This window comes from Lineus longissimus, chromosome 1, assembly GCF_910592395.1.
Source record: "Lineus longissimus chromosome 1, tnLinLong1.2, whole genome shotgun sequence".
NCBI classification, from domain to species: domain Eukaryota; kingdom Metazoa; phylum Nemertea; class Pilidiophora; order Heteronemertea; family Lineidae; genus Lineus; species Lineus longissimus.
The window spans coordinates 7,894,262-7,918,278 of NC_088308.1; the positions used below are offsets into that span (position 1 = coordinate 7,894,262).

The following is a 24,017-nucleotide window of genomic DNA, read 5'->3' on the forward strand; positions in this document are numbered from 1 at the left end:
CTCTCTATTAAGGACACCCTCTCTATCAAGGATACTAGTCTTGGTCAAAAATTGGTAGTTTCCTTTCAATTTGATCTCTCTAATCAGGACACCTCTCTATTAAGGACAACACTTGTCAGTCCCGAGGGTGTCCTTAATAGGGAGGTTCTACTGTAATTGAAAGACATCAAAAATGTATCTACAGTATTTTATTTATTTAGAGACTGTTAAGTCACACTGAAGAGAATTCACATCACAATAATGTATCACAATTTCCTTTTGTCCACAAAAATTCCCCTTCTTGCATCAAATTGTACTGTAATATCCACCAGGAGCTATCACAACTTGTTGGCACCCGCTTGAGACAATCTACGTCGGTGTCCGACTGAAGTCCAGGGGTACAAACTAGTCGAAGCAATTCTCAGTAAAACTCGCTTGCGTTCTTCCAGTTACATGTATGTGCATGTGATTAATGTTCATCTAATAAAAACTTGGTAATTACATGAACATGTATCATGTGGTTATCCTGCTACAAACTAAAAAACAATGCTGCGGCACATCAGTTGACCGTCGTCATACCAGGAGGAGGGGTGATTGGCGGACCACCGGACTTGACCGGGGTGCTAGGACCACCCGGGGCAGACGGAGAAGTTACGTTCCCGAACAACCCATAGCTGGTAAACTTCTTCTTCAGCATGAAGATGGCCCCGATCGAGGTTCCCACGATTGTCAACGCCATGATCGCCGCAAGGGTTGGCTTCAGCGCATTCGTGGCAGGTTCAGGTGACGGCGTGGCTGAAAAGAACCGCAAAGCATGTCACCAGCAATGGTAGACTTGTTGCGACAGAAAAGACAAGACCGACTATTTCTGTCTCACATAATCATACCGGCTATAGTTACAATAGATATTGATTGTAAATTAGTAGGGATTCTGCTGAAACACCTCTTCTGGTCACTATCGCGGGTGTTAACTAAACTTGGGTAACGCCAAGCTAACTGAACGCCATCTAGTGACTAATGTGTTTTGAACAACCAGGCCCTGTTTTGTATATTGAGAGGGCGCAGTTAATTGTATTAGTCACCAGTCGGTCGTTCTGTGTACACTCCGGACGCAGTGGACTGGCATCGTCCCTCCCCAAAAGTGTGGTATACACGAAGGGATGACAAATGAACTGCCCCGGAGTTTTAGTTCCTCACCATAACGACGATCAAAATAGCGAAATGGTCTGCATAGGAGTTTATCATTTGTTTACTCCAAAAATTACACGGACATGGTCTTCCTAAAGTTCCATCAGGCAATAGAATTTAACCACATTAAAAAAATGCACAGCATTTTCATTGCGAGCGCCTCAAAAACAGAACCTGCGTGCGAGTACAAAGAAGGGAACATGTACAGAAAAGTAGGTAGAATTCCTTGACTTCTCTCGACGCGCGCAAAGAACATTTTTGACTTTTTATCACCAGTGCGACTACATACTCCGTTAAAGAGTTTAGTGTTAATTAGAAGAAGAAGAGAAGAGAATTCGGCCCCACGGTGGTTTTATCGGCAAAGACTTGCGGCTGAAGGGAACAAGTTATAGCGAGCATGGTATTGATCCTCTGAACTCTCAAATTACTATACCTGCTTGAGTTGTCGGTGGCGGTGTGGTGGGCTTTTCGCTTGTGGTAGGCATACTGGTGGTGGATGGTGGGCCTCCCTTGCCATGGACCTCCACCTCACAGATCACAAGAGGATCTTGATAGGCCGACTTCTTGACAAAAATAACATGGCGGCCTTTCGTGTTTGGGTCACACCTGATGTCCTTCAATTCGCCAGAGAACGGCCTTCCCATATATTTTTTGCAGACGGTGTATCCTAATGTCACTGGAGTCTGCGGCGTGGTTGTTGTTGGAGGACTATCTGTGGTCGTTATTCCGCTGGCCGTTGTCGTTGTAGGAGCAACTGTTGTTGTTATCGGGCCGGTGTATGTCAGGGCGGGATAGAGGACCTCTAGGTGTTTCACGTCGAAGGAATCGGTCGCTAGGATGTCCAAAAGGAGGTAGGAACCTGCGAGATAATTTGAGTCACATGTGCCAAGTATAAACGACTGATTGTGAGAGAATATTGGATGGAATGGTGCCCATCAGAAAAGAATTGGTACTTGATCGTTTTATGAATTTATTAGCGATAATCGAATCGGCGCAAGTCATTCATGGTTGTACTGAGCTCGTAGTACTACTCATTTCCATCAGCTCCAGGTTGTGCTTTATCAAGGACCTTCTTTTCTTCTTCAGCCAGCTCTTGCTCGATCGTGTGAATGATTTGATAGTGCCAAAGGCCCACCGGGCAAATGCGTTACAAAATTCAGTTTATGAACTAAAAGAAGGGGACATATTTGGAGAAGGAGGGATTTGAGCAAAAACATGAACTTTGAATAATTAAGTAAAAAGTAGCCGACGCTCTTACCATTCGATGAGATAGTGACATATTCTATCTCGTACGTGTACTTGAGGTCCACTTTCCACCACGCGACAACCTTGTCAGCTCTGGAGACAAAGCAGAACCCAGAGTTTGGGTCGGGGGTGGGGTTACCGTCCGTGGCTTTGCTAGGTGTGTTGGTTCCTTGGGAGGAGCCGGCAGCTGCTGCCATGCCAACTGCTTTATTCTGAGCAGCTAAAAGAGATTTTGAATATATTTGATTAAAAAGTAGCATCTGCAGCGACATCTACCCCTTGTTGTGCAATATCTCTCAAACGCTTCGTCAACGGCCAGAAACTTCCCATGTACGCTTCGCACTTTGGAGTGCCATATATTAGTGCCCTTTTTAAATTTGAGTAAGAAATAATCTGGTTTAACTTTGTGTGCCATTTCAAATGGTCAAATATGCAACGCGTGTTTGTCTTTGGTTACACTCCTACGCAGTGGTGCAAGTGGGTGATGAGTTCATGATTCATGTCCTCATGTAAGGATGTGCTCTCGTGATCCATGCAGGAATGTGCTTTTGTAGCTGGGTAAAGCCAACTGTGTTTTCGTTATCCTAGGAATGTGCTAAGTTGTGTTAGGATGTGCTTATGTGATCCCGGAAATGTGCTTAATTGAACGAGGATGTGCTTTCGTGGAACGAGAATGTGCTTCGGTGGAAGTGAGTGTCAAAAGTCACCAAATCTTACCTGTTATTTTCGGGTCTAGATAAGAACAATAATATTTCATTAACATGACACACAGCAGAAAATCCTGTCCCACTTCAATCGGGCGGCACACGACAGATTTGCATCATTGAAATTCTCGTGTATGATGTCAACTATAACTTCATTGAGAATCTCAGTAGAGAAAGCAACGTGATCTAATCAAATCACGTGATTTTGTCTCAGCACACTGTGATACTTGTGCATCAATGGTTATCCGTCTTAGCTCTGACGTCATCACGATACACCACTTCGTTTATCTGGTGGACGCTTTGCAGGCTTCGTCCACGATGGTCGACCAAAAGCCTGACATCATCGACTTCGACAACGTTGCTAGTTTCTTTAGGTCCAAAATCACGGACCACCGTTGGCAATACATGTACCTGTATAGTTTTTGTTCCCATAGACCTCCACCTCGCAGAATTGCAATGGGTCCCCCTTAGCCCCCTCCTTCATTATGATCAGGTAACGTCCTATTGCCCTGTTAGATTTGCAGTCCATCCGTTTCATCTCTCCCGTCGTAAGAGACGCCGTCTGCGCGTGACAAACAGTAAACATGGTCTGGTGGACCTTCTGGGCATCAAACATCATGGCGATCATGATACGGAAGTTTCGGAGCCGGTTTCCTGTGAGGATGAAAAATTAGCTTGTTGCAGTTACCTGAAGTATTATCCACGCATGATAACTCGGACTTGATATGAGGTGACCATGTACTGCGTTTTCAGAATTCGAACGTTTGCTTGCGGTGAGGCTTACTGTACCCGTTATTGAAAGAGCCTATCACATCCCCGTTGTAGACGACCAAAAACATAAACACTGGAGAAACGAACTGAAAAACATTTAGGCGAAGGCATGAGAACATAATTAGCCCTTTACGAAGTTATCTATTTATGCTGTTGCCTACCGCAGCAGTCTCCCCTGTTGTAGATGACGACAGAAATGACCCTGAAAACATCTCGCAGATCCACGCTCCACCATTCAAGATCCTCCTTTCCTGGGGTCTCCATGCACGAGCCGCCGTAGATGTTGTTGTCAGTGTTGCCGTCCACAGCCCGGGAGCTTAGACGATCTGAGACGGTCGGATCCGTCTCCCCTGTCTGTATCGCATCCTTTAGAAGAGCGATATTCACTGTAGAGACAAGACATGACGATTTCATTTAAAAGGAATGTATCTTTCGACCTTTCGTTCACCAGACGTAAGTTTGGGAAGGAGATGTTTGTTAGTCAGATTCAAAAGAAGGGACTACGTGTGGCGAAGGGGAATTCTATTAATCATGTTGAACAGCATTTGTTAAGGAAGAATCCCTGCACTTACATTCGGCTGATGATCCGTACACCTCAACTTCACACAACGTCAGCGGCGACATGGTCGTCTTGGACACGATGACATACTGGCCAAACGTTGGCTGGTTGCAGTTTACATCCTTCACCTCTCCTGGGCCCATGGCGTGCTGCTGTTCATAGCACATGGTCACAACAGAGGAGGCAAGCTTCCCCGGGACGAACACCTTGGCGACAAGAACTCTGAAGTTCTTAAGCCTGAATGCTAAGAGGTATAAGGAAAACAAGTATAGCTTTCTGCCGGATCTTGCCTGATTTGAAAGCGTTTTGAAAGAACCAAGTTATGACTGGGAAGTTCCCGGGAAGAAAAAAGTCATTGATTAGCCTTGAGCAACTAATCAGCAACGAGACATTTGCAATACTTCTCTCACGGCTTATTACCATAAAGTGATAAACATAAAGGTCTCACTATAACTTTCGTAATATTGAGTGAAACGTGTTTGTGTATTCCTTTAAAATTATGCTGTCACTGTAACCTACCAAATCCATCTTCCCTGTTCACAATAACAATCCTGCGGACCCTGTAAACTTTGCCCAAGTCCACGCTCCACCATTCCTCTCTGTCCATACCCGTCGTCATGGAGCATGACTTTCGGTCGAAGTCGGTCATGCGCCATCCATCCACCGCCAGGCTTGCACTACCTGATGTGACGGATACATCACTGCTTTGAATCGTTTTCTTGTTGATGGCAAGATTTTCTGCAGGCAAAGAAACAACGTTCACTAATTCCTGACTTCAAATAACCTGAACAAACTATTGAATCAGGCTTATATGTTATGTCGGTCGAACCCGGACAATGTGACCCTTCAAAATAAAAGGAAAATCAGCACTAAAACATCTTTCAGTGATTTTTGTCACTAAAGCCTACTGTTAACTGCCCGTATCAGAATCATTGGAAGTCGCGTGATGACAGCACATCTCGTGGCGCGCTGCCGTCTTGGCTCTGTCGTCATCACAGTACACCACCTACCCCAAACACTCGATTCATACACCTCGATCTCACAGATCGTCAATGGATAGTTCCCTTCAGCGATGATGGTGACGTGGCGACCAATGATTGGCTGTTTACATTTGACGAACTTCCTCTCTGCGCTGTTTAACCTCTGAACTTGATGGTGGCAGAGGGTGTAGTTGTATGGGTTCACCTTGTTCTTGTCGAATTCCCGGGAAATGTAGATGTAGAAGTCGCGCAGACAGAAGTCTGAAATAAATACGTTTCAATCCCCCTTAGCTACCTGATAATAGTTCAGTGGTGGAACAAAAATCGCGCATGATATTTCATAGCGGACTCGGCTGAGTAAAACAGAGGACGTGTTTGGAAAAGGAGGAGGCTTTACCCTTAGATAAAGTAACGCAAGTTGACAGACATGTTTGACTACTTGCCATCTTTGCAGGCAAGCAGGTGGTATGCTAAATGGTACCGGTAATGATAAGGCAAAACGACGTGTTTTTACGTTATTGCACAAATAATGGAAGTATAAGGTTATTAAAAAAGACCCGGACATATCTACACACTTTTACAATCTCTTTTATTGACGACTACCAGTTTGTCAATCTCGTAATATCCCAACAGGTCAATGTGGAACCAGACTTCGCCGGCGTTGGGTTCGACTGTCATGGCTGTAGCGCACTCTCCTTCTTGATCGCCATCCACTGCAAGGTCCGACTTGTACTTCCAGTAGGTGCTCCTTTGATTAGTCGGTTTCCCATAGGCGAGGTTTCCTGAAACGTTCAAAAACGGGTAGCATGGGGATACGTAAGTAAGTTTGTCCATGGTTAAACTGGTGTCCGTGAGCACAGCTCAGTTCTTCGTACGTCTTGCAGCCTGTTTGGTCGGTTTCGTTTGAAGAGGCATCCGTTCGGGTTTTCTTCAGCACCGGAGGTGTCCCGGAAAATTCTTTGAAAATGTTTCTCGCGACATTGGAGGCAGTCAGTCACCAAACAAGTACGGTATATGACTTACCGTCATCTGCATATCCGTATACCTCGAGCTCACAGAAGCTTAGGGGATCTTTGAGGGCTGGCTCCTTGACGACGATAACATACTTGCCCACGGGAGCTGTGGGGCAATATAGTGGCTTGATATGGCCCGCGGGAATGGCCGCCTTCTGATCATGACACAACACAAACGTGTTGCTTTCGAACTTTTTCGGATCGAAACTCCTAGCGACAAGAACTTTGAAGTTCTTTAGACGGTCACCTAGAATGTTGAAGAAGATGTCCAATTTTATCTTTCAACGACCAAAATTTACAGAAAATCGTCCAAAAGTAGCACCTCGTGATTCGTTCAATGCGGCAGACAATCTGGAGAAGCAGTATTTGGCGTCTGTGATTGGATACGTCGATCTGGTCATCCGCGTCAAGTGAAATTTCGGCAATCTCTGAGTTGTTATCTGACTCAGGGAGAGAAGTCATATGCTTTTTGATTGGCCGTAATGTTGTGTGGGGCGTGTGGTGGCTTACCACAGCAGTCTCCACGGTTGACAATGACGACATTCCTGACCCTGACAACAACGCCAAGATCCACAGACCACCATTCCTTCTTCTGTTTCCCCGGGGTCTCGATGCACGAGAAGTCATTGAAGTCAGGGTTGATGTTACCGTCTGCGCCCTGGCTCGATGACCGATTAGTTGTACCTATTTCATCAATCTGCAAGGTTGGCTTGTTTTCCGCGTAGTTCACTGGAAAGGTAGGGGAGAAATTGTGCACATCATAACATCAACTGATGGATGAAGTTATGCCATGCATGTCTACAATGCATTGTCAACGGTCCTTTCATGCATGTGGGTGGAGCTTGTCTTGCCAATGCTTTATAAAGTCATGAACGTCTACGATACAATACAACATTTGTTGCCAGAATTGAGCTAGAGAAAGGGTGATTGGAGAAGGGTGAGGGGATAAGATATCCAGGGTCCGGGGTACCAGAAAAGGGTAGCACTGATCAGGGGTTTAATTGTACCCGAAGAGTAACAAGAAGAGGACGTATTTGGAGAAGGAGAGACTTTTAATCCAGGGGTAGTAGAAAAGGTTATTATCTACCTTCAGGAATATGACCGAATACTTCCAACTCGCAGAACATGAGCGGTGACAGCATGGATGTCTTCTTGGCTACGACGGCATACCTGCCAACCGCGGGTCTTTTGCAGAAGAAGTCCTTTATGTTCCCCTTAGGGACAATGCTCTGCTGGTATTTACATTCAGTGAATGCGTCATTGTAGGCATCTTCGGCGATGAAGTCTTTGCCGACCAGGAACTGGACGTTGAAGAAAGACTCACCTGAAAGGACATAAATTATGCAATGTTTTAAACGGCAGTTTGTGGTATTGGTCAGAAACATCATCTTAGAAGTAATTCAAGCTCTCTGACAATATCTTAAAATGACCAGCCGACTTAATAGCAGAAGTAATCATTTCCAATACTAACAACAGTACATAGTTTCCACATCTGATCCTTCGTGAAAGTTCGCAGTGGATCGAGGCTCGAGAGGTTAGCGGTTCTGTTTCTGTGATTAACTCTGAGTTTAACTCACCACAACAGTCCCCCCTGGTGGTCATGGTCATCTTCCTGACCTGGTACTCCCGTCCCATGTCCACCCGCCACCACTCCCGTTCCTCAAGCGGCTTGTCGGCGGATTGGAAGCAGCTCCCATCGGAGAAGGTGGAGCTGGGGAACCCGTCGTTACCATTCGGTGCGAGATACTGGCCGCCTTTTCCGCTCAGGGACTCGGAATTCTTCTGCAAGGCGAGGTTCTCTGAAATCGGAGTTCATGGCTGATAAAGATTATTCCGCGTCGTGGGAAAATTAGCCTCGGCGAATGGTCCTTCGTACACTGCTATGCAGCACAAGTAATTGGAGTTTATATAGATGTAGATGAGCGGGGAAACACTTGGAGTTTGAACTCCGAAGCTGCTGAGGAGTGTTCCTTTGGGACAACGCGCACTTCCCAACCTCACTTACGCGATACATTCATCGGCAGGATTTGGTGACTCCCTGCCTTTACATCGCATAAGGTCCGTGGCAAGTCGTCGGAAGGCCTAAAAAAGGACGTTTGCGGGAGGTAACTGATGGAGAGGTATTGTACCAAGAAAGAATGATATCTTTCACGTACCCAGCGTGTTCCGATCATAGACCTCAATCTCACAGAATACGAGAGGTTCAAATGAAGCGGGCTGTCTTATGAGCACAACATATCGTGCCATGCACCTGGTGGTGGGACACCTGTAGAGCTTGATCTCATTGGCCTGAAGAAATTTCATCTGGTGGCCTATCATTGTGTAGTTACTCTTCCAAAGGTTGGTGGAGTCGAATTCCTCTGTCAACATTATTTTCATTTCCTTGCCCATGAAATCTAGGAGAGAGAGGGAGTTTTCGCAAATCCCCGAAACGCTGACATAAACGCCTGTCTCATTGTTTGAACTCCTGATAACGAAGTCAAACAAGTGGATAGGCGTTCACGTGGAAGTTTCGGAGGCTTTGCGAAGACTCCCGAAACGTTAAACGTTTGAGCAACTTATTAGTGTAAACTCGGCTAGTTGTTGCATATTCAGATGTTAAGCCTCATTACGATACTGCCACGAACTCAGTCGTACAGGCTTTTTCGCTGCAAGAACACGGTACATGCAGTTATATGGATGGATCGTATGGTATTTCGGCAGAACAATCTCCGCATAATAATGTCTGTCTTCCGGTGAGATGTCTTAATCAACATGATTTTTCACAGTCCTCTGGAGTAAATATGGGTACCGGTCCGAGAGGAAGACATCTACGATGGAAGGTTGGCGCTATTCCTGACGATGAATGACCGTCCACTAAATTCGGGCTCCCTTGCCGAGACGATCGCATCGTGAGTATATTGTACAGTATAACCTAACTTACACTTCTCCTTATTGTTGACCAGTAAGACGATGCGGACATTGTAGATAGCCTGCAGATCCACCGACCAGAAAGCCTCGGGTACCAAGGCGGATTGAAAACACGACTTGGTTGCTAGAAGATTTGCCGTGCGGTCACCATCCACCGCCTTGGTATGCCCAAAACCCGCGATGACCTTTCCTGCAGAGGTTTTGGTTGGTTTCTTGTAGGCAAGGTTATCTGCATTAACAACAAAAGGAAAATCAGGGCAAGAAGAGCAGATGACAGTTGGAACATGCCACTTCGGACTTACGAGTGTGAGGCCGTGTTTCACATTCTCCTGGGAGAAATCCTTTGGGGTCAGGTACGGCCTTGCGTATCCGTTCCCTTTTTTAAGTGACATCATCAGTTGACACAACATCTATTCGTGTACAATAAGTTAAGCGACAAGACAATTTCCCGGTTTTCACACTGTATTCAAGTTGATGCTGGGATAATTCAACGATAAACCAACCTGGTCTTGGGACGGCTGAGGTACAGTAATCGAAGAAAAAAATTAAAGCCACGAGAGTGAATACATGTATATCCCATCGCTTCTTCATCATGCGATTTGATAGTCCAACGAAATTTAGGTGATACAGTAACTTCCCTATAAGAATTGTCAGCAATTTTCCAAACATGTAAGGCACTGTACCGCTTGAAATATCACGGATGTGTCCTGTTTATGCCAACCCAGCCAAACAACCCGAAACAAAAACAGGATTATAGCCACTTCTCACGAAACATCCATCTGTCCTGAGCCTTTGATTGTCTAAAACTGGACACTCCGAGAACCAAGTAATCCGTTATTAAGTAGCATTTAAGTTTTTCAATTTGTCAGAAATACTTTTAGATACACATACTGGATAACCTCTTTGAACGTATTATGAGCAGGCCTCTGGGGGATAACAGGTTAAGACTATTAACAAGGCGAAGCACAAAATACACTCCCAAGCCAGTGGTTAGATATCCACCCTATATGCAAGCATTCCTTCAGTGTGTCCAGCACTATATAAAAAATACTTCGAGGGAAGTGTATTAGATCGCGATGGAAATAAAGTGAACCACCCTTACGTCTAGGGCATGAACAAATGAAGTTAATTCAGAAGACACCACCTCTTCCTCAGCGGCGTTTGCTCCACACTCGGAGAGGACAGTCTTCCTCAAAGGCGGTATATAAGCGTCTGCGTGCCACTGCAGAAGTTAAACTAGAATGTATCTGACCACTTAATACTCCTGTCATAAAGAAAGATCACAGGTCTTATTTCCCCGACTCGGCAGATGGTAACCTAGTCCACGCGTGTGCGCATTCGTATTTCCCGCGCATAGGAACTCATGAACGAATGGTGGCGCTACCTATTATTTCTAGAAGAACTCCGACATCCCTTGAAGTGTACATCGAGGATGTAACAAATGGCAATAAAATTACAGAATAACAAGAACTTCTTAGAAATAAAGCATTATTTCAGTAAAATGCGACGATATATTCTACTTGCAGTATCGTAGACATTACAGATACATTCTAATTTAACTTCTGATCGGTTTTGATGGGAATTGAATGGGTAGATTTGGGAATAGAGGACAAAAAGTGCAAAAATTTGCGTGAAAAATGAAAGTGTGAAAAGTGAAACCTGCCAGCCATGTTTGTTGACGTTGTGTTGTGATAATCTTTAACAATGACTAAGGTGAATAATTATTTTCGTACTGGTTCTACCGCATGGATCTTGATTCTGATGGCTTTTTTGCTGGTCATGTCGGGTCTTGGAATGTCGGCCTTTGCCAGTGTTCATGCTGACGGCCATGGTGGCTACTCGATAAAGGCGATGGCGGTCAGCGACGATGAAAAACCCTACTGCTCATTTTTTGCCAACCGAGCTCCAACACCGCAGCCATTGCTAAAGAACTGCTCGATGTTCAAGGATAACAGCTGCTGTCTGCAACAGGAGATTGCTGCGACATTTGGGAAGGTGAAGCCCCTGAAGGGGTCCTCAAGAGAATGCCAGATTCACATGAATTACCTCATGTGTTACATCTGTGCACCAACGCAACACATGTTCTATTCTCGTGAACGATTGACTGTATGTGAAGACTTTTGTGATGCACTCTATGATGCATGCAAGTCGGCCATCTTGAAGGGAAGTCTGATCAGCCATCTTTATCAGAACGGACGGTCCTTCTGTCTGAGTAGAAGTTTTGAAGTCGCACCGCCAACTGCTGTGAGATGTTTCAGATATTACAGCGAGAAAGATAAAAACGCTTCAAAAAATATTCAATACAACATACGCTTGATATCCATGTGTCTTTTTATACATGTTTTATCTTTTCTCATCACAAAAATTCCATCTGGAAGTCCTGAAATGAATACTGTTACAAAAGGAAGCAAAAGGTCAAAAGTGAAACATAAACTCCTTTCTTCAGTCACAGAAACTGATTCAGTCAAAATTGTCAGAGGTGCCATGTGTTTTTCCAACGCACTGCCAAGTATGTTTACAGCAATATTTCTGTGTTCCATTCTTCTCCTACCCACAAGTGTGCACAGTGTAAGGCCATCAGATGTAAACAGGTGGGCGAGACTTGTATCAGAAGATTTCTCGGCATTCACAGAACAAGGCCTGCAGTTTGATGCTATCCAAAGGGCATATTTTGACGCCAGTTATGATACAAAAGTTGTGGATGGGAAGACCAAAATCAAGGAGGTCAAACAAAAGCTAGGTATGTCAAAATGTATGCCACCTTGGAGCAAATGAAATTGTTCTAAGCACTTTATTGATGAATGTAAATCGTGAAATATTTGTGATTCACAGATGCATTTTGATCTTTTTGGTTTATATTTTACCAGGTGAAATAGTTTCTTTACAGTGATAAGTAAAATTCTCGTTACCTTTGCTTTCAGAATCTTTTTTCTCCAAGAAAAAGACCATGGCAGAACAACTTGCAAGGAAGGTTGCAGATCTTTATGATAGTTGGTCCGTGTCCACCCCTGTACCTATCAGTCTCCAGTCATTGTCGGGAGATGACTATAAAGATGCGGACTTGGTTGAAACTCTTCCAGGTTACATGGCGTACAGCAGGTAGTGATTGAATGATAGCAATGGTTGAGGTAAAAACCTTAAGGCCTATCCATCGCGGGGCTTTTGATTTTTCAGCGCCCGTTCTAAGCTCTGGAAGTTATCAGTGGTACATCTACTCCAGTGTAATAAATCTGTTAGTCACATGTCCTAGGTCAGGCTGTATACCCATCTAGGTCTAAAATGAGTTTTTCACTTTCTACCTGGAAAAAGCATGGAGTTTTACATGTCTGTTTCTCCTGTTCCACTCGGTTAAACCCTGACGACATGTAGTAATAGAACGCTGTTAATTATCACTTGCAGTTGGCTGTTCATTGGAAAGTGTTGCACACATTCAGTCAGCTGTCAACACAATCAAAACAACAATTATATATATGTATCAGCCGGTAGTGATTGGATAATTGAAATTATTGATTTAATTGATACCCTCTGCTGTTTCAGTGACTTTAATCTTCCCGTGCTTCTCAATGCCAGTACAGTGAAGATTCCAGATGATGTAGAGAGGAATGATCCTAGCGTCATCAAAACCGTGATGCTGACTTCAAAACTTGATCAACTATTTCAAGAAAATGCTAAACTGGACCCAGATCTGAGGTGAGCCCCCACTCCCAATGTGACAGAACTGGTGCTGCTCCACTCAACATATACAAGATCATGTCATTGTGCCGTTGTGGGAGTCCGATTAATTTCAAGTTCTGTAGTAACCTGCTCTGTCAAAATTAAAGCGTGTTTATCCTCCCATTCAAATATTCCTCAAAAGTGCAATTTCGTGAGCTGTGAAAATATACCCAAGTACTTTCTGTTCCATAAACGAGCGACCTACCTGAGTACAAGGACGGTTGTTGTGATGAAAAAAACATTTACAAATCATTCTTATGATTGCTATGTTGCGCGAAAGAGATTCTGTGGTGTATAATTCTAATTTCTATTTGTCGCAATTTGGTCATTTGAGGAGAAGTCTCAGCCGGAATTCAGGGATAAGCGGTATCACTTTCGTATTTCGACTGCCAAAACCAACATCAATGCAAAGTCTTTTTAGAATTGTATCGTACTTTATTTACATAAACCATGCACATGTATCCTTGTCGCATTTATTAGAAATTTTAGTAAGGTGAAAGTTTAAGATCATCACTGTTCATGAATATGTTTTTTTTCGGGTAGCTTTATTGATAAATTTAATATGTACATGGGCCTGACTGAAGATTTCACTGGTACTTTTTTGCTCTGATGAGAAGTGCCCTTTATTTCACTCAAACCAAGGCTAATGACCTTTTTTGGGAAATGGCAGTGGATTGTCAAGTCGCTCGTGGAAATGTAGTACCGGGTACATGTGATTGGCTATTAGATTTTAATAGGTTCCAATAATCTAAATATGAGTTTTAATTAAAAACCTATACAGTGGAACCTCCCATAGCGGACACCTCTATTATGGACAGCCTCTCTATTAAGATCACTAGTTTTGGTCCTAAATTGGTTGTTTCCATTCAATTTGACCTCTCTAATCAGGACACCAGGACAGCACTTGTCAGTCCCGAGGGTGTCCTTAATAGAGAGGTTCTACTGTAATTTATTTTGGTCCTTCCATCTTTACTGTAATATTTTCATGGTATATCTACTCTTAATGTCTGTGCCGGGACTGCCTAATTAGGATTACTGCCGCAATAAAGATAAGAGTCCAGTGTAACCATTGGGGAAAACTCAAAGGCAGAGGAAAGCAGTGTGTAGTTTTATTGACCCGATGCCACACTATAGCTCCGATGTTATATGTAGCTTTCTAACATAAGATAAGCATGTGGCTGCAGGATTTATTTTAAAATCCAATATATTTAGATAACACCAGCTAATGACCTGTATGCTGTGAACATTATGAAATGATGCAAATTGTAGACGTGGCCCTACCAATGTAATCAAACAAATATAATAATCATACAGAACTGCATGCTGTGAACATTATGAAATTATGCAAATTGTAGACGTGGCCCTACCAATGTAATCAAACAAATATAATCTCACAGACCTGCATGCTGTGAACATTATGAAATTATGCAAATTGTAGACGTGGCCCTACCAATGTAATCAAACAAATATGATAATCATACAGAACTGCATGCTGTGAACATTAAGTATTATGCAAATTGTAGACGTGGCCCTACCAATGTAATCAAACAAATATAATAATCATACAGACCTGCATGCTGTGAACATTATGAAATGATGCAAATTGTAGACGTGGCCCTCAGTGTTAACCCCAACAATTTTTTTGGGCCGGGTGCTGTCGCCATATTTTGACACAATTGAGAATTCACTTCAGTTCTGTCCAGGTTGGCAGCAAAATCTGTCTGGGTGCTATAACAGTAAAACCATTACCAACTCTATGAATCTGTCTGGGTGCTAACTTTTTTGTCCGGGTGCTGAAGTGGGGAAGATGATTCTGCCCGGGTGCTGCACCTGGACAAAAAGCATAGTGGAGAACCCTGGGCCCTACCAATGTAATCAAACAAATATAATAATCATACAGACCTGTATGCTGTGAACATTATGAAATTATGCAAATTGTAGACGTGGCCCTACCAATGTAATCAAACAAATATAATAATCATACAGATATTAAGATTAGGAATCATTTTAGATATTGTTCAGTGTTTCTGAATAAAGATGCAGCTGTTTCCGTAACAACTCAGTGTTATTTCTCTTTCTTAGGTGGCAGTATTTTGGTTCTTCAAATGGTGTCCATCGTCAGTTTCCCGGCAGAGAGTGGCAGAGTAATTTCATTGGGTTTCGGGAGGATTTCGACCCTCGTTTGAGACCCTGGTACATAGCAGCGACATCAGGACCAAAGGATATCGTTATCATATTGGATGGAAGCACATCGATGAGTGCAAATGAATGGTACTGAATTGTCCTGTCAAAGTTTCTCCTCGCCCTCCTGGTGTGTTCCACCACTGCAGCAATACCACTGCAGTAATGTAGCAATACCACTGCAGTAATGTGGTATAGCCCCACTGCCCTCCTAGTGTCTTCCACCACTGCAGCAATGTGGTATAGCCCCCTTGCCCTCCTGGTGTCTTCCACCACTGCAGCAATAAGCTATAGCCCCCCTGCCCTCCAGGTGTCTTCCACCACTGCAGCAATGTGGTATAGCCCCCTTCACCCCCCTGATGTCTTCCACCACTGCAGCAATGTGGCATAGCCCCCCTGCCCTCCAGGTGTCTTCCACCACTGCAGCAATGTGGTATAGCCTCCTCACACTCCTGATGTCTTCCACCACTGCAGCAATGTGGTATACTCCTCCTCGCCCTCCTGGTGTCTTCCACCCCTGCAGCAATGTAGTATAGCCCCCCTCGCCCTCCTGGTGTCTTCCACCACTGCAGCAGTGTGTTATAGCCCCCTCACCCTCCTGGTGTCTTCCACCACTGCAGCAGTGTGGTATAGCCCCCTCGCCCTCCTGATGTCTTCCACCACTGCAGTAATGTGGTATACTCCTCTTCGCTCTCCTGGTGTCTTCCACCCCTGCAGCAATGTAGTATAGCCCCCCTCGCCCTCCTGATGTCTTCCACCACTGCAGTAACGTGGTATACTCCTCTTCGCTCTCCTGGTGTCTTCCACCACTGCAGCAATGTGGTATAGCCCCCTCACACTCCTGGTGTCTTCCATCATTGCAGCAATGTAGTATAGCCCCCTCACCCTCCTGATGTCTTCCACCACTGCAGCAATGTGGTATAGCCTCCTCACACTCCTGGTGTCTTCCACCACTGCAGCAATGTGGTATACTCCTCCTCGCCCTCCTGGTGTCTTCCACCACTGCAGCAATGTGGTATAGCCCCCTCACACTCCTGGCGTCTTCCACCACTGCAGGAGTGTGGTATACTCCCCCTCACACTCCTGGTGTCTTCCACCACTGCAGCAGTGTTGTATACTCGCCCTCGCGGTGTCTTCCACCACTGCAGCAGTGTGGTATACTCGCCCTCCTGGTGTCTTCCATCACTGCAGCAATGTGGTATGGTCCCCCTCACACTCCTGGTGTCTTGCACCACTGCAGCAGTGTGGTATACTCGCCCTCGCAGTGTCTTCCACCACTGCAGCAGTGTGGTATACTCCCCCTCGCCCTCCTGGTGTCTTCCATCACTGCAGCAATGTGGTATGGTCCCCCTCGCCCTCCTGGTGTCTTCCACCACTGCAGCAGTGTGGTATAGCCCCCTTGCCCTCCTGGTATCTTCCGCCACTGCAGCAGTGTGGTATAGCCCCCCTCGCCCTCCTGGTGTCTTCCACCACTGCAGCAGTGTGATATAGCCCCCCCTGCCCTCCTGGTGTCTTCCACCACTGCAGCAGTGTGGTATAGCCCCCTGCCCTCCTGGTGTCTTCCACCACTGCAGCAGTGTGGTATAGTCCCCCTGCCCTCCTGGTGTCTTCCACCACTGCAGCAGTGTGGTATACTCCCCCTCACCCTCCTGGTGTCTTCGATCACTGCAGCAATGTGGTATAGTCCCCCTCACCCTCCTAATGTCTTCCACCACTGCAGCAATGTGGTATAGTCCCCCTCACCCTCCTGGTGACTTCCACCACTGCAGCAATGTGGTATAGCCCCCTCACCCTCCTGGTGACTTCCACCACTGCAGCAATGTGGTATAGTCCCCCTCACCCTCCTGGTGTCTTCCACCACTGCAGCAGTGTGGTATAGCCCCCTCACCCTCCTGGTGTCTTCCACCACTGCAGCAGTGTGGTATAGCCCCCCTCACCCTCCTGGTGACTTCCACCACTGCAGCAGTGTGGTATAGCCCCCTCGCCCTCCTGGTGACTTCCACCACTGCAGTAATGTGGTATAGTCCCCCTCACCCTCCTGGTGTCTTCCACCACTGCAGTAATATTATTTTAGTCATCTTATTCTTTAGCCTCATGAAGATGAAGAAGGTTGCCAAGACGTTGATTGGGAGCCTATCACCACAGGACTATCTCAATGTCATCGTGTCCAGATCAACATACTATGACAACCAAGGAATGAAACAGGAGTTCGCACCAGAGTCGTTGGCCTGTAGGAGTGACCGTCTCTTGCAGGCAACGCTGAACCTGAGGAAGAGTATTATGGCCAACATTCAGCTCCTAAAGCCAAATGGGGGATCAGATCACAGGTAGGCGGTCTTCTCCATCTGCCCTGGTGTGTGCCATATTTGCATGCTACAACAATTGGGCACCATTATCGAAAACCACCAATTTTTGTGCCTATTTCATTTGCGATGCGTAAAAATATCTGAAAAAATATGATTTTCATGATTTTTATTCTGAACAAATGCCTTTTTTTATATATTTTGGTGTTTTTAAAAATATTTTGCAAATTGAGGTTATTTGCAAAATCCGCAATAATCAAATGAAACAGGAAAGACGTTGAACACTTTCTGAAAAATAGGTTACTTATGAAACAAGCAAATAACAAATTCACTGTGGGATTTAAAGCTTGACCTTTTAAATAACCTAATATACAAGCAATGTATCAGTGTCTGAAACCCATGACCAGACTGAAGGAAATAAAACTTGATGTTTTACAGAGCTGCATTTACAAAGGCGTTCAAGTTGCTGGATGGGCCGTCAAAGTCAGGATGTCAGAGCATCATTATCTTTATAACAGATGCTGCTGGGAAGGACAAGCTGCAGAGATGTGATCCAGGTCAGTTGGCTGCTGATGTTTAGTTTGTAAGGGGACTGGTTCAGCATCATTGAGTGAGCTCTTAAACTTGCCTATGGATTGCCTACGGCACTGGAGTAGGCAGGCACTCAGGTACAGGGAGTCTCCTTCAAAGGACACAGAAGTGTCAGGAATGTTATTTCCTTGACTCTTGACACACATGGCTCCGAGATCGCAATGCCTCTCTGTATTGTCTCAGAAGAATTACCTTAGGTTGTCATTTTGGAGGTGTTTGTGTGGAATGTTTCCTTGAAACACATACTAAGTTATTGGTCCATACAAATCTCCCTGGAATCAGACTTAAGGCCAATTTGCTAGCTGACAGACTTAAGTCAAATTTGCTAGCCCTCAAGCAGTGAATTCCTTTGAGCTATGAGGCTCCTTTCATTCTGTTTAACTTGCTTGTAAGTTGTATATTCCATTTTTTCTCTCGTAGGTTACTATCGATATGATTCGGAGAGCAGACGGCGCTATATCCCCGGTGACTACTGTGTCTATAACATCGATGATGTCATCAATCACGTCGAGACGCTACAGAAGGGAAGATCAGAGCCGGTCTCCATCTTCTCATTTGTTACCAAGAGCGACGAACAAAACATCCCATTCCACCAGGAGCTGACGTGCCAGAACCGTGGCATGGCCGTGGCCATCGTGGATGATGATGCGATCTTTAAGCAGATGTCCCCCTATTTCAACAACATCAACATCAATTCGTCTGCTGGGGATGTTGTTTGGACGTCACCGTATATTGATAAAAGTGGGCTGGGCCTGATGTTATCTGCTGCTGCACCTGTCTACAGCAACAAAACTGGAAAGTGAGTACATGCATGCATGGTTCGTACTTCCCATGGATTCTGTTGTCCTCTAAACATAAAATTGGTGAAGTCTTAACAAGGAACAGACAATGTCACAACCTCAAAAAAAGTCTTGGAGACTTGAGAGATAAATAGCCCAGATAGAGGCTGTGAGAGACCAGCAAATTCCAGAGTACCATGACAATATTGGAAAAGTGTATCTTTTCAATGCATTTGAAAACTTCAGCAAAGTCAATCGTGTCTGTCTTGGTGGTAATGCCTTGCGAGAAGGTTCCCTTCCAGGTGGCTTGGAGCATTGATGTCCAGGTGCTACAACTGTGCATCAGACTGTGTTGTGATCTAACATCTCGAATGACGTTATGTCATGAAAGTCTTGCATAAACTTGAAACAACCAATTGGCTAAACTTTGTAATTGATATTTGCTTACTCGCCCATGAAGTTATAAGTTCTCAGGTTCAGATCTTCTCATGATGTTTCCTTCTGTTCTAAAATGTGTGGGGTTTGAAACAAATATTTTCTCATTGCAGGCATCTCGGTGTCGTGGGTCTTGATGCTACCTTGACAAGCATCGAGCGTTTACTACAATATGAACGCAGGGGTATGGCCTATGCATTCTTGATTGACGAAGATGCCACGGCCGTGGTTCACCCTTTTGTGAAGCCGTCAGCTGAGGTAGGGGACCTTGCAGGACTTCTGGGAAGTGTAACGCGAATGTCATGAATTTTTAAAATTTTACTTACATATTGGGGAAGGAGAAAGCCCTTCTTTTACTTATGGTGTTCAGTAGAGTAATCACAGGTAGTTGCAACTTAAATCATCAATTGCGTGACGCTCACTGTTTCTGCTACATCTTAACTCTTCAAAATGTGTAAACATCATGTTTCAGCTTCTTGAAGAGGCAATCTTTGCTAACATTTATAGCCTGGAGACACATAATGGCAAACCTGCCGCGTTCTATAACGTCGTGAAAGAGATACTTCAGGACCGAACCGGAGAATACACAATCAGGGATGACGCACAAAGAGCAGTGTCGTTTGATAACGCCCTCTATTGGAGACCAGAGGAGTACACTCACTACGTTTATACACACATAAAAGGTGAGGTCTAAACTTCAGTGCTCTAACCGGTCTTACCTGAATTGAATCAATGAAGCCCTGCAAATGTATTGTCTTCGTACTGTTAAAGTGTATAAGAGGGCACCACATGTCCCCAAATAAGCACAAAAATATTTCAGAATCAATTCTTTTCCTTTTAGGGGTATTTGCGTTTTGGCACTGCAGAATGCTCAAATCAGCTCTTTGATGCTATGTGCCTGAACCTCAAACATATGTGCTCTTTTGTTGAGGTAGTAATATCTGTGAAGTACGGTAGAACCTCTCTATAAAGGACACCCTCGGGACTGACAAGTGCTGTCCTTAATAGAGACGTGTCCTGATTAGAGAGGTCAAATTGAATGGAAACAACCAAATTGGGACCTAAACTAGTGTCCTTAATAGAGAGGTGTCCTTAATAGAGAGGTGTCCGCTAACAGATGTTCCACTGTACTTCAAATCTTTGTACCTCTATGGCTGAGTCAAATCGGGGAGTTTCAAGGAGGGTGTCACTATCTAGAGCAAACGGAAAAAAGAAAAATTGTTAATTTGTTTAACCAAATGTACAAGCTGCAGGTCACAAGGAACTCTTCACCATTGCGTATTCTGTTTATTTTTTCGTTCTAGGCTCTGATTTCTATCTGGTGTTCAGTCTTGGCGATGGTGACGATGTAGTCCGCTACGCACGGCCACCAAATTCTTATAATCTGACATACTTGTCTGATCTCACTGGTTATCTGGAGCTGAAGGAGGAGGGGAAGCTAATCCCTCTAGTCACTGAGTTGAGGATTGTCAAGGATCGTGAGAAATTCACAGGTAAAGTACCTTCCTTGTCTGAAGTTGCCGTTTCATCCGACTTTAGAATCCTCAGACACCAATAGAATTCCATTGTACCCAGCAGTATGCATAATGAAAGGTCTTACTGGAGGATTTCGATACTCTAGGGAAGTCTACTCTTAGTCACTACATCTGTTTTCTAGTAAGTACAATTTTGTGTTTCATGAGTCCTATGTTGTCAACTCTGTCTCAGTGTCCTTGATTTTTATGCTGTTTATCTTTACTTGGTCCATCGTTTCAGGACTTCCGGTAACTATGGCTGCCTCTACCGTCAAACTGGCTCCAAGATGTTTCTGTGACCCCGATGATTACGTCAAATTGAATCGGCCATCATTGTTTGACATTCATGAAGACATCAACAAACCCTCCTCTTACTCACCCCCACAATGTCCAAATGGAACGTTCCAAACTGGTGTCCGGGCTGATGTGCACCTGACCGCCATACCTGAAGACAAATGGAGGAGGAGGGATGCTAGCATTCAGAATGAGATCGTGTGGACTTATATTGGTACAGCGTCAGGGGTGCTGCGAATCTTTCCTGGGGCAGAGTTGGAAAAAACCTACGACACTGTCAGGTAAGGATGGTGTTTTCCTAAATAAATATTTTGGTTTCATCACCAATAAAAGTGTAAGCCAGAATTTAGAAGGGAAAAGGCAACCTGAACTGACAGGTCTCAAACTTTAAATCTCCAAGTCACGAGGCGGACTTCTAAGTACAATTATGCCACCATGATGAGTGTCTGTGCAGTTTGCTGGTCTACAGAATTTGTGATATAGCCAGTTTCTCCTCAACTCTTTGGTCTTAGTACATATAGTTTATTAGACCGCTTTTCCCCATGTTCAGACAATCAGTTAGTGCTTTAAGGACAAGCCTTGCAGGTGGAAAAATGCAGGTGGTTCCCTTGCTATTTCCCTGGTTTCTTTTAATTGCCATTGGTGTTTCAGTCGTCCATGGTACAACAGTGCTCTTATCAACCGAGGGAAAGTGGCCATCTCAAAAGTCTACCTGGATGCTTCAAAGATTGGCAAGGTTGTGACCTTCTCCAAGAATGTCCACAAAGGTCCAGATAAGAATCCTGACCCAGCGACCTGTGCAGGTAAACATTGGAGCCAAAATTAACCAAGGCTGATCTCAGCCTTTCTGTCAGGCCAAGGTGGAATTGCCCAACAGGTTTAGGTGTCCACTTAAGATTGAGTGTTTGCCTTGAAGGATACAACTCTCAATTGTTTGATTTGTGACAAGTGTGACTTCATGGTTACCATAATTTAGTAGGAAAATGGTGTGGCTCTGTCTAAACTCTTCTAGGTCAACTAGACATAAATCTAAACTTTTACTGATTTCGCCCAGTGGCCAGTAATTCCTACAATTTCTACAGTATCTCATAGCTGCCAGTAGCTTGCATATACCTGTATTTTACTTTCTTTTCTTCTAGCGATGCCATTTGGAGATGGATGCCGGTGCACCGCAAACAATAACTGCAAGTCGCAGTTCTGCTTTGAGAAGATCTGTGCGTCGGATATGGTCCAGGGCGTCATGGGGCTTGATCTCTTCTACGACAGCTTCTATGATAAAGTCACCAGGCATCTTGTCGATGCTCACAACAGATCTGTCTGCAAATCTGTTTACTCATGTCGTTATGGACACACATGTAAAACCAAGTAAGCATAGTCAATTACAGTGGAACCTCCCTCAGTGGACACCTCTTTATTGAAGACACCCTCTATATTAAGGACACACTGCATTTGGGCATTTGGTCCCAAACTGGCCATCTTGTGTAATAAAACACAGCAAAGCTTGCCTGTCTGCCACATCTTGCCGATTGTCAGACAGTGCCAGGTGCTCAAACTGGCCAGGACACAAGTATCAACAGACAGCCTTCAGCTTTATGAAGATTTTGAATGATCATTTTGAAGAAGTATTATCTCTTTCTCGTCCACTCCAGGTGTTATGTCGTCAATGGAGCAGCCAACCTCGTCCTCGATTCCGCATTCCTAAACGTCGCCGACACGGATCGTCGTCTTTACGAGGACGTGGCCTTGTCTAGTCGACATGGATTTGTATTCCATATGTTGCTGAATGCTGGTATCTACAGGTCCTATACGAGGACAGATTATCAGGGAGTCTGCACCCTATCTAATGAAGACAGTATCAATGGCAAGGTAAACACCTATTGATTTGTTGTTTTGTATTAAGTGGACTTCTGACCAATTCAATTGAAGATGAGTCACTCGACTGGTTGCATGGCATCTTGGCTGTTGTCTCGTTTAGATGAAAACAATGAGATCAACCAAAAAATCTCAGCTCTTATCTATTGTTTATGGTGTCTGCACCATTACCATATCTGCGAAGACAGGTAAGTGCAATATTTTTACAGGGGATAAGATAGCAAGATCAGCTAAGAGGTATTCTGCTATAGGGATCTATGGTGTAAAGTGGGTAAATTTGTTATGGAGTTTCTTAGAAATATGCTGAAAGTTGTCTTGCCGATTTTAAACATGCAAAGTTCCTTTCCAGATCTGGAACTCACCCATGGGCGTTTCCGCCCCACCGCCAAAAAATGCCTCGGGTCCAATCCCACCATTCCAAAACAAATATAGCTGTGTCAGGGAGGTGATGTACTACCAGGTGAACTACTCGGCCTTGGAGGCTGCGGGGGGCATGCAGTATGGCAGCTTGGCCGCAGACCCTTGCGCCAGGGGAGAGTATTACTTCACAGACATTCCAGGCACCAACTTATTCCTACTCATCCTTGACAACTATGTGGAAAGAAAGTCGCACTTCAACTTCAACTGCCAGATTGAAAACAGGTAAGCTCCTTAGAATTATCCTTATCACTGTCAGGAGGCAAAAACCTAGAAAGGAGGTTCTTCTTGACCAAATTTTTGAGACAAGTCAAAATAAGTTTATAATAGGGAGGTTGAGAACAGGGACTTATCAAGGATCCTTGTACATATACAGATGAAACTCTGTAAAAAGAGGACGGATTTTGTGTACATTTCTATCCGTATAAGTATAAGTATCCATGATAAGTCTCTGATCTCAAGCTCCACCCAAATCCGAGTTTTGAATTCAACCAATGATGGGGTTCAGATGGTCATGCGTTTGATTGGAACCTTGACATTGACATTGCAATTGATTGTGACGCTCTCC

At 44.5% G+C, this 24,017-nt stretch overlaps 2 protein-coding genes across 3 annotated transcripts in view; one reads left to right on the forward strand and one right to left on the reverse strand.

Annotated features, from left to right (window-relative positions):
- Nucleotides 1–177: 177 nt before the first annotated feature.
- Nucleotides 178–10,056, reverse strand: LOC135498766 (uncharacterized). Its single transcript, XM_064789185.1, has 17 exons — nt 9,853–10,056; nt 9,363–9,578; nt 8,596–8,835; nt 8,017–8,238; nt 7,527–7,763; nt 6,950–7,168; nt 6,450–6,686; nt 6,002–6,208; nt 5,457–5,687; nt 4,966–5,184; nt 4,460–4,690; nt 4,049–4,273; nt 3,528–3,770; nt 3,130–3,144; nt 2,426–2,632; nt 1,601–2,026; nt 178–774 (listed from the first exon to the last, which is right to left on the reverse strand). Exons 1-17 carry the CDS (start codon nt 10,016–10,018, stop codon nt 539–541), a joined length of 3,777 nt encoding a protein of 1,258 aa, XP_064645255.1. The 5' UTR covers nt 10,019–10,056; the 3' UTR covers nt 178–538.
- A 737-nt stretch (nt 10,057–10,793) lies between these two features.
- The window catches only part of LOC135487679 (voltage-dependent calcium channel subunit alpha-2/delta-2-like), a 31,025-nt gene continuing 17,801 nt past the window's right edge, over nt 10,794–24,017 (forward strand). For both annotated transcript variants that reach the window (XR_010446883.1, XM_064771719.1), the window contains exons 1-15: nt 10,794–12,089; nt 12,271–12,448; nt 12,887–13,039; nt 15,146–15,334; nt 17,335–17,571; nt 17,986–18,104; nt 18,559–18,937; nt 19,466–19,610; nt 19,825–20,035; nt 20,657–20,845; nt 21,108–21,441; nt 21,812–21,963; nt 22,300–22,525; nt 22,810–23,026; nt 23,382–23,674. Coding sequence is in view for 1 of the 2 variants with exons in the window: in XM_064771719.1 (XP_064627789.1) it covers nt 11,054–12,089; nt 12,271–12,448; nt 12,887–13,039; nt 15,146–15,334; nt 17,335–17,571; nt 17,986–18,104; nt 18,559–18,937; nt 19,466–19,610; nt 19,825–20,035; nt 20,657–20,845; nt 21,108–21,441; nt 21,812–21,963; nt 22,300–22,525; nt 22,810–23,026; nt 23,382–23,674 (4,058 nt within the window). In the remaining variant the exon portion in view is untranslated. The remainder of the gene's footprint in view (nt 12,090–12,270; nt 12,449–12,886; nt 13,040–15,145; nt 15,335–17,334; nt 17,572–17,985; nt 18,105–18,558; nt 18,938–19,465; nt 19,611–19,824; nt 20,036–20,656; nt 20,846–21,107; nt 21,442–21,811; nt 21,964–22,299; nt 22,526–22,809; nt 23,027–23,381; nt 23,675–24,017) is intronic.

What these genes read in the sequence shown, in the direction of transcription:
- LOC135498766 (XM_064789185.1), bottom strand. Translation starts at nt 10,018, where the DNA reads ATGTTTGGAAAATTGCTGACAATTCTTATAGGGAAGTTACTGTATCAC. An exon ending in ATTCGGTCATATTCCTGAAG is followed by an intron (nt 7,169 to 7,526) that starts GTAGATAATAAC and finishes CTACCTTTCCAG; the next exon opens with TGAACTACGCGGAAAACAAG. An exon ending in CAACAGGGGAGACTGCTGCG is followed by an intron (nt 3,771 to 4,048) that starts GTAGGCAACAGC and finishes TCATCCTCACAG; the next exon opens with GAAACCGGCTCCGAAACTTC.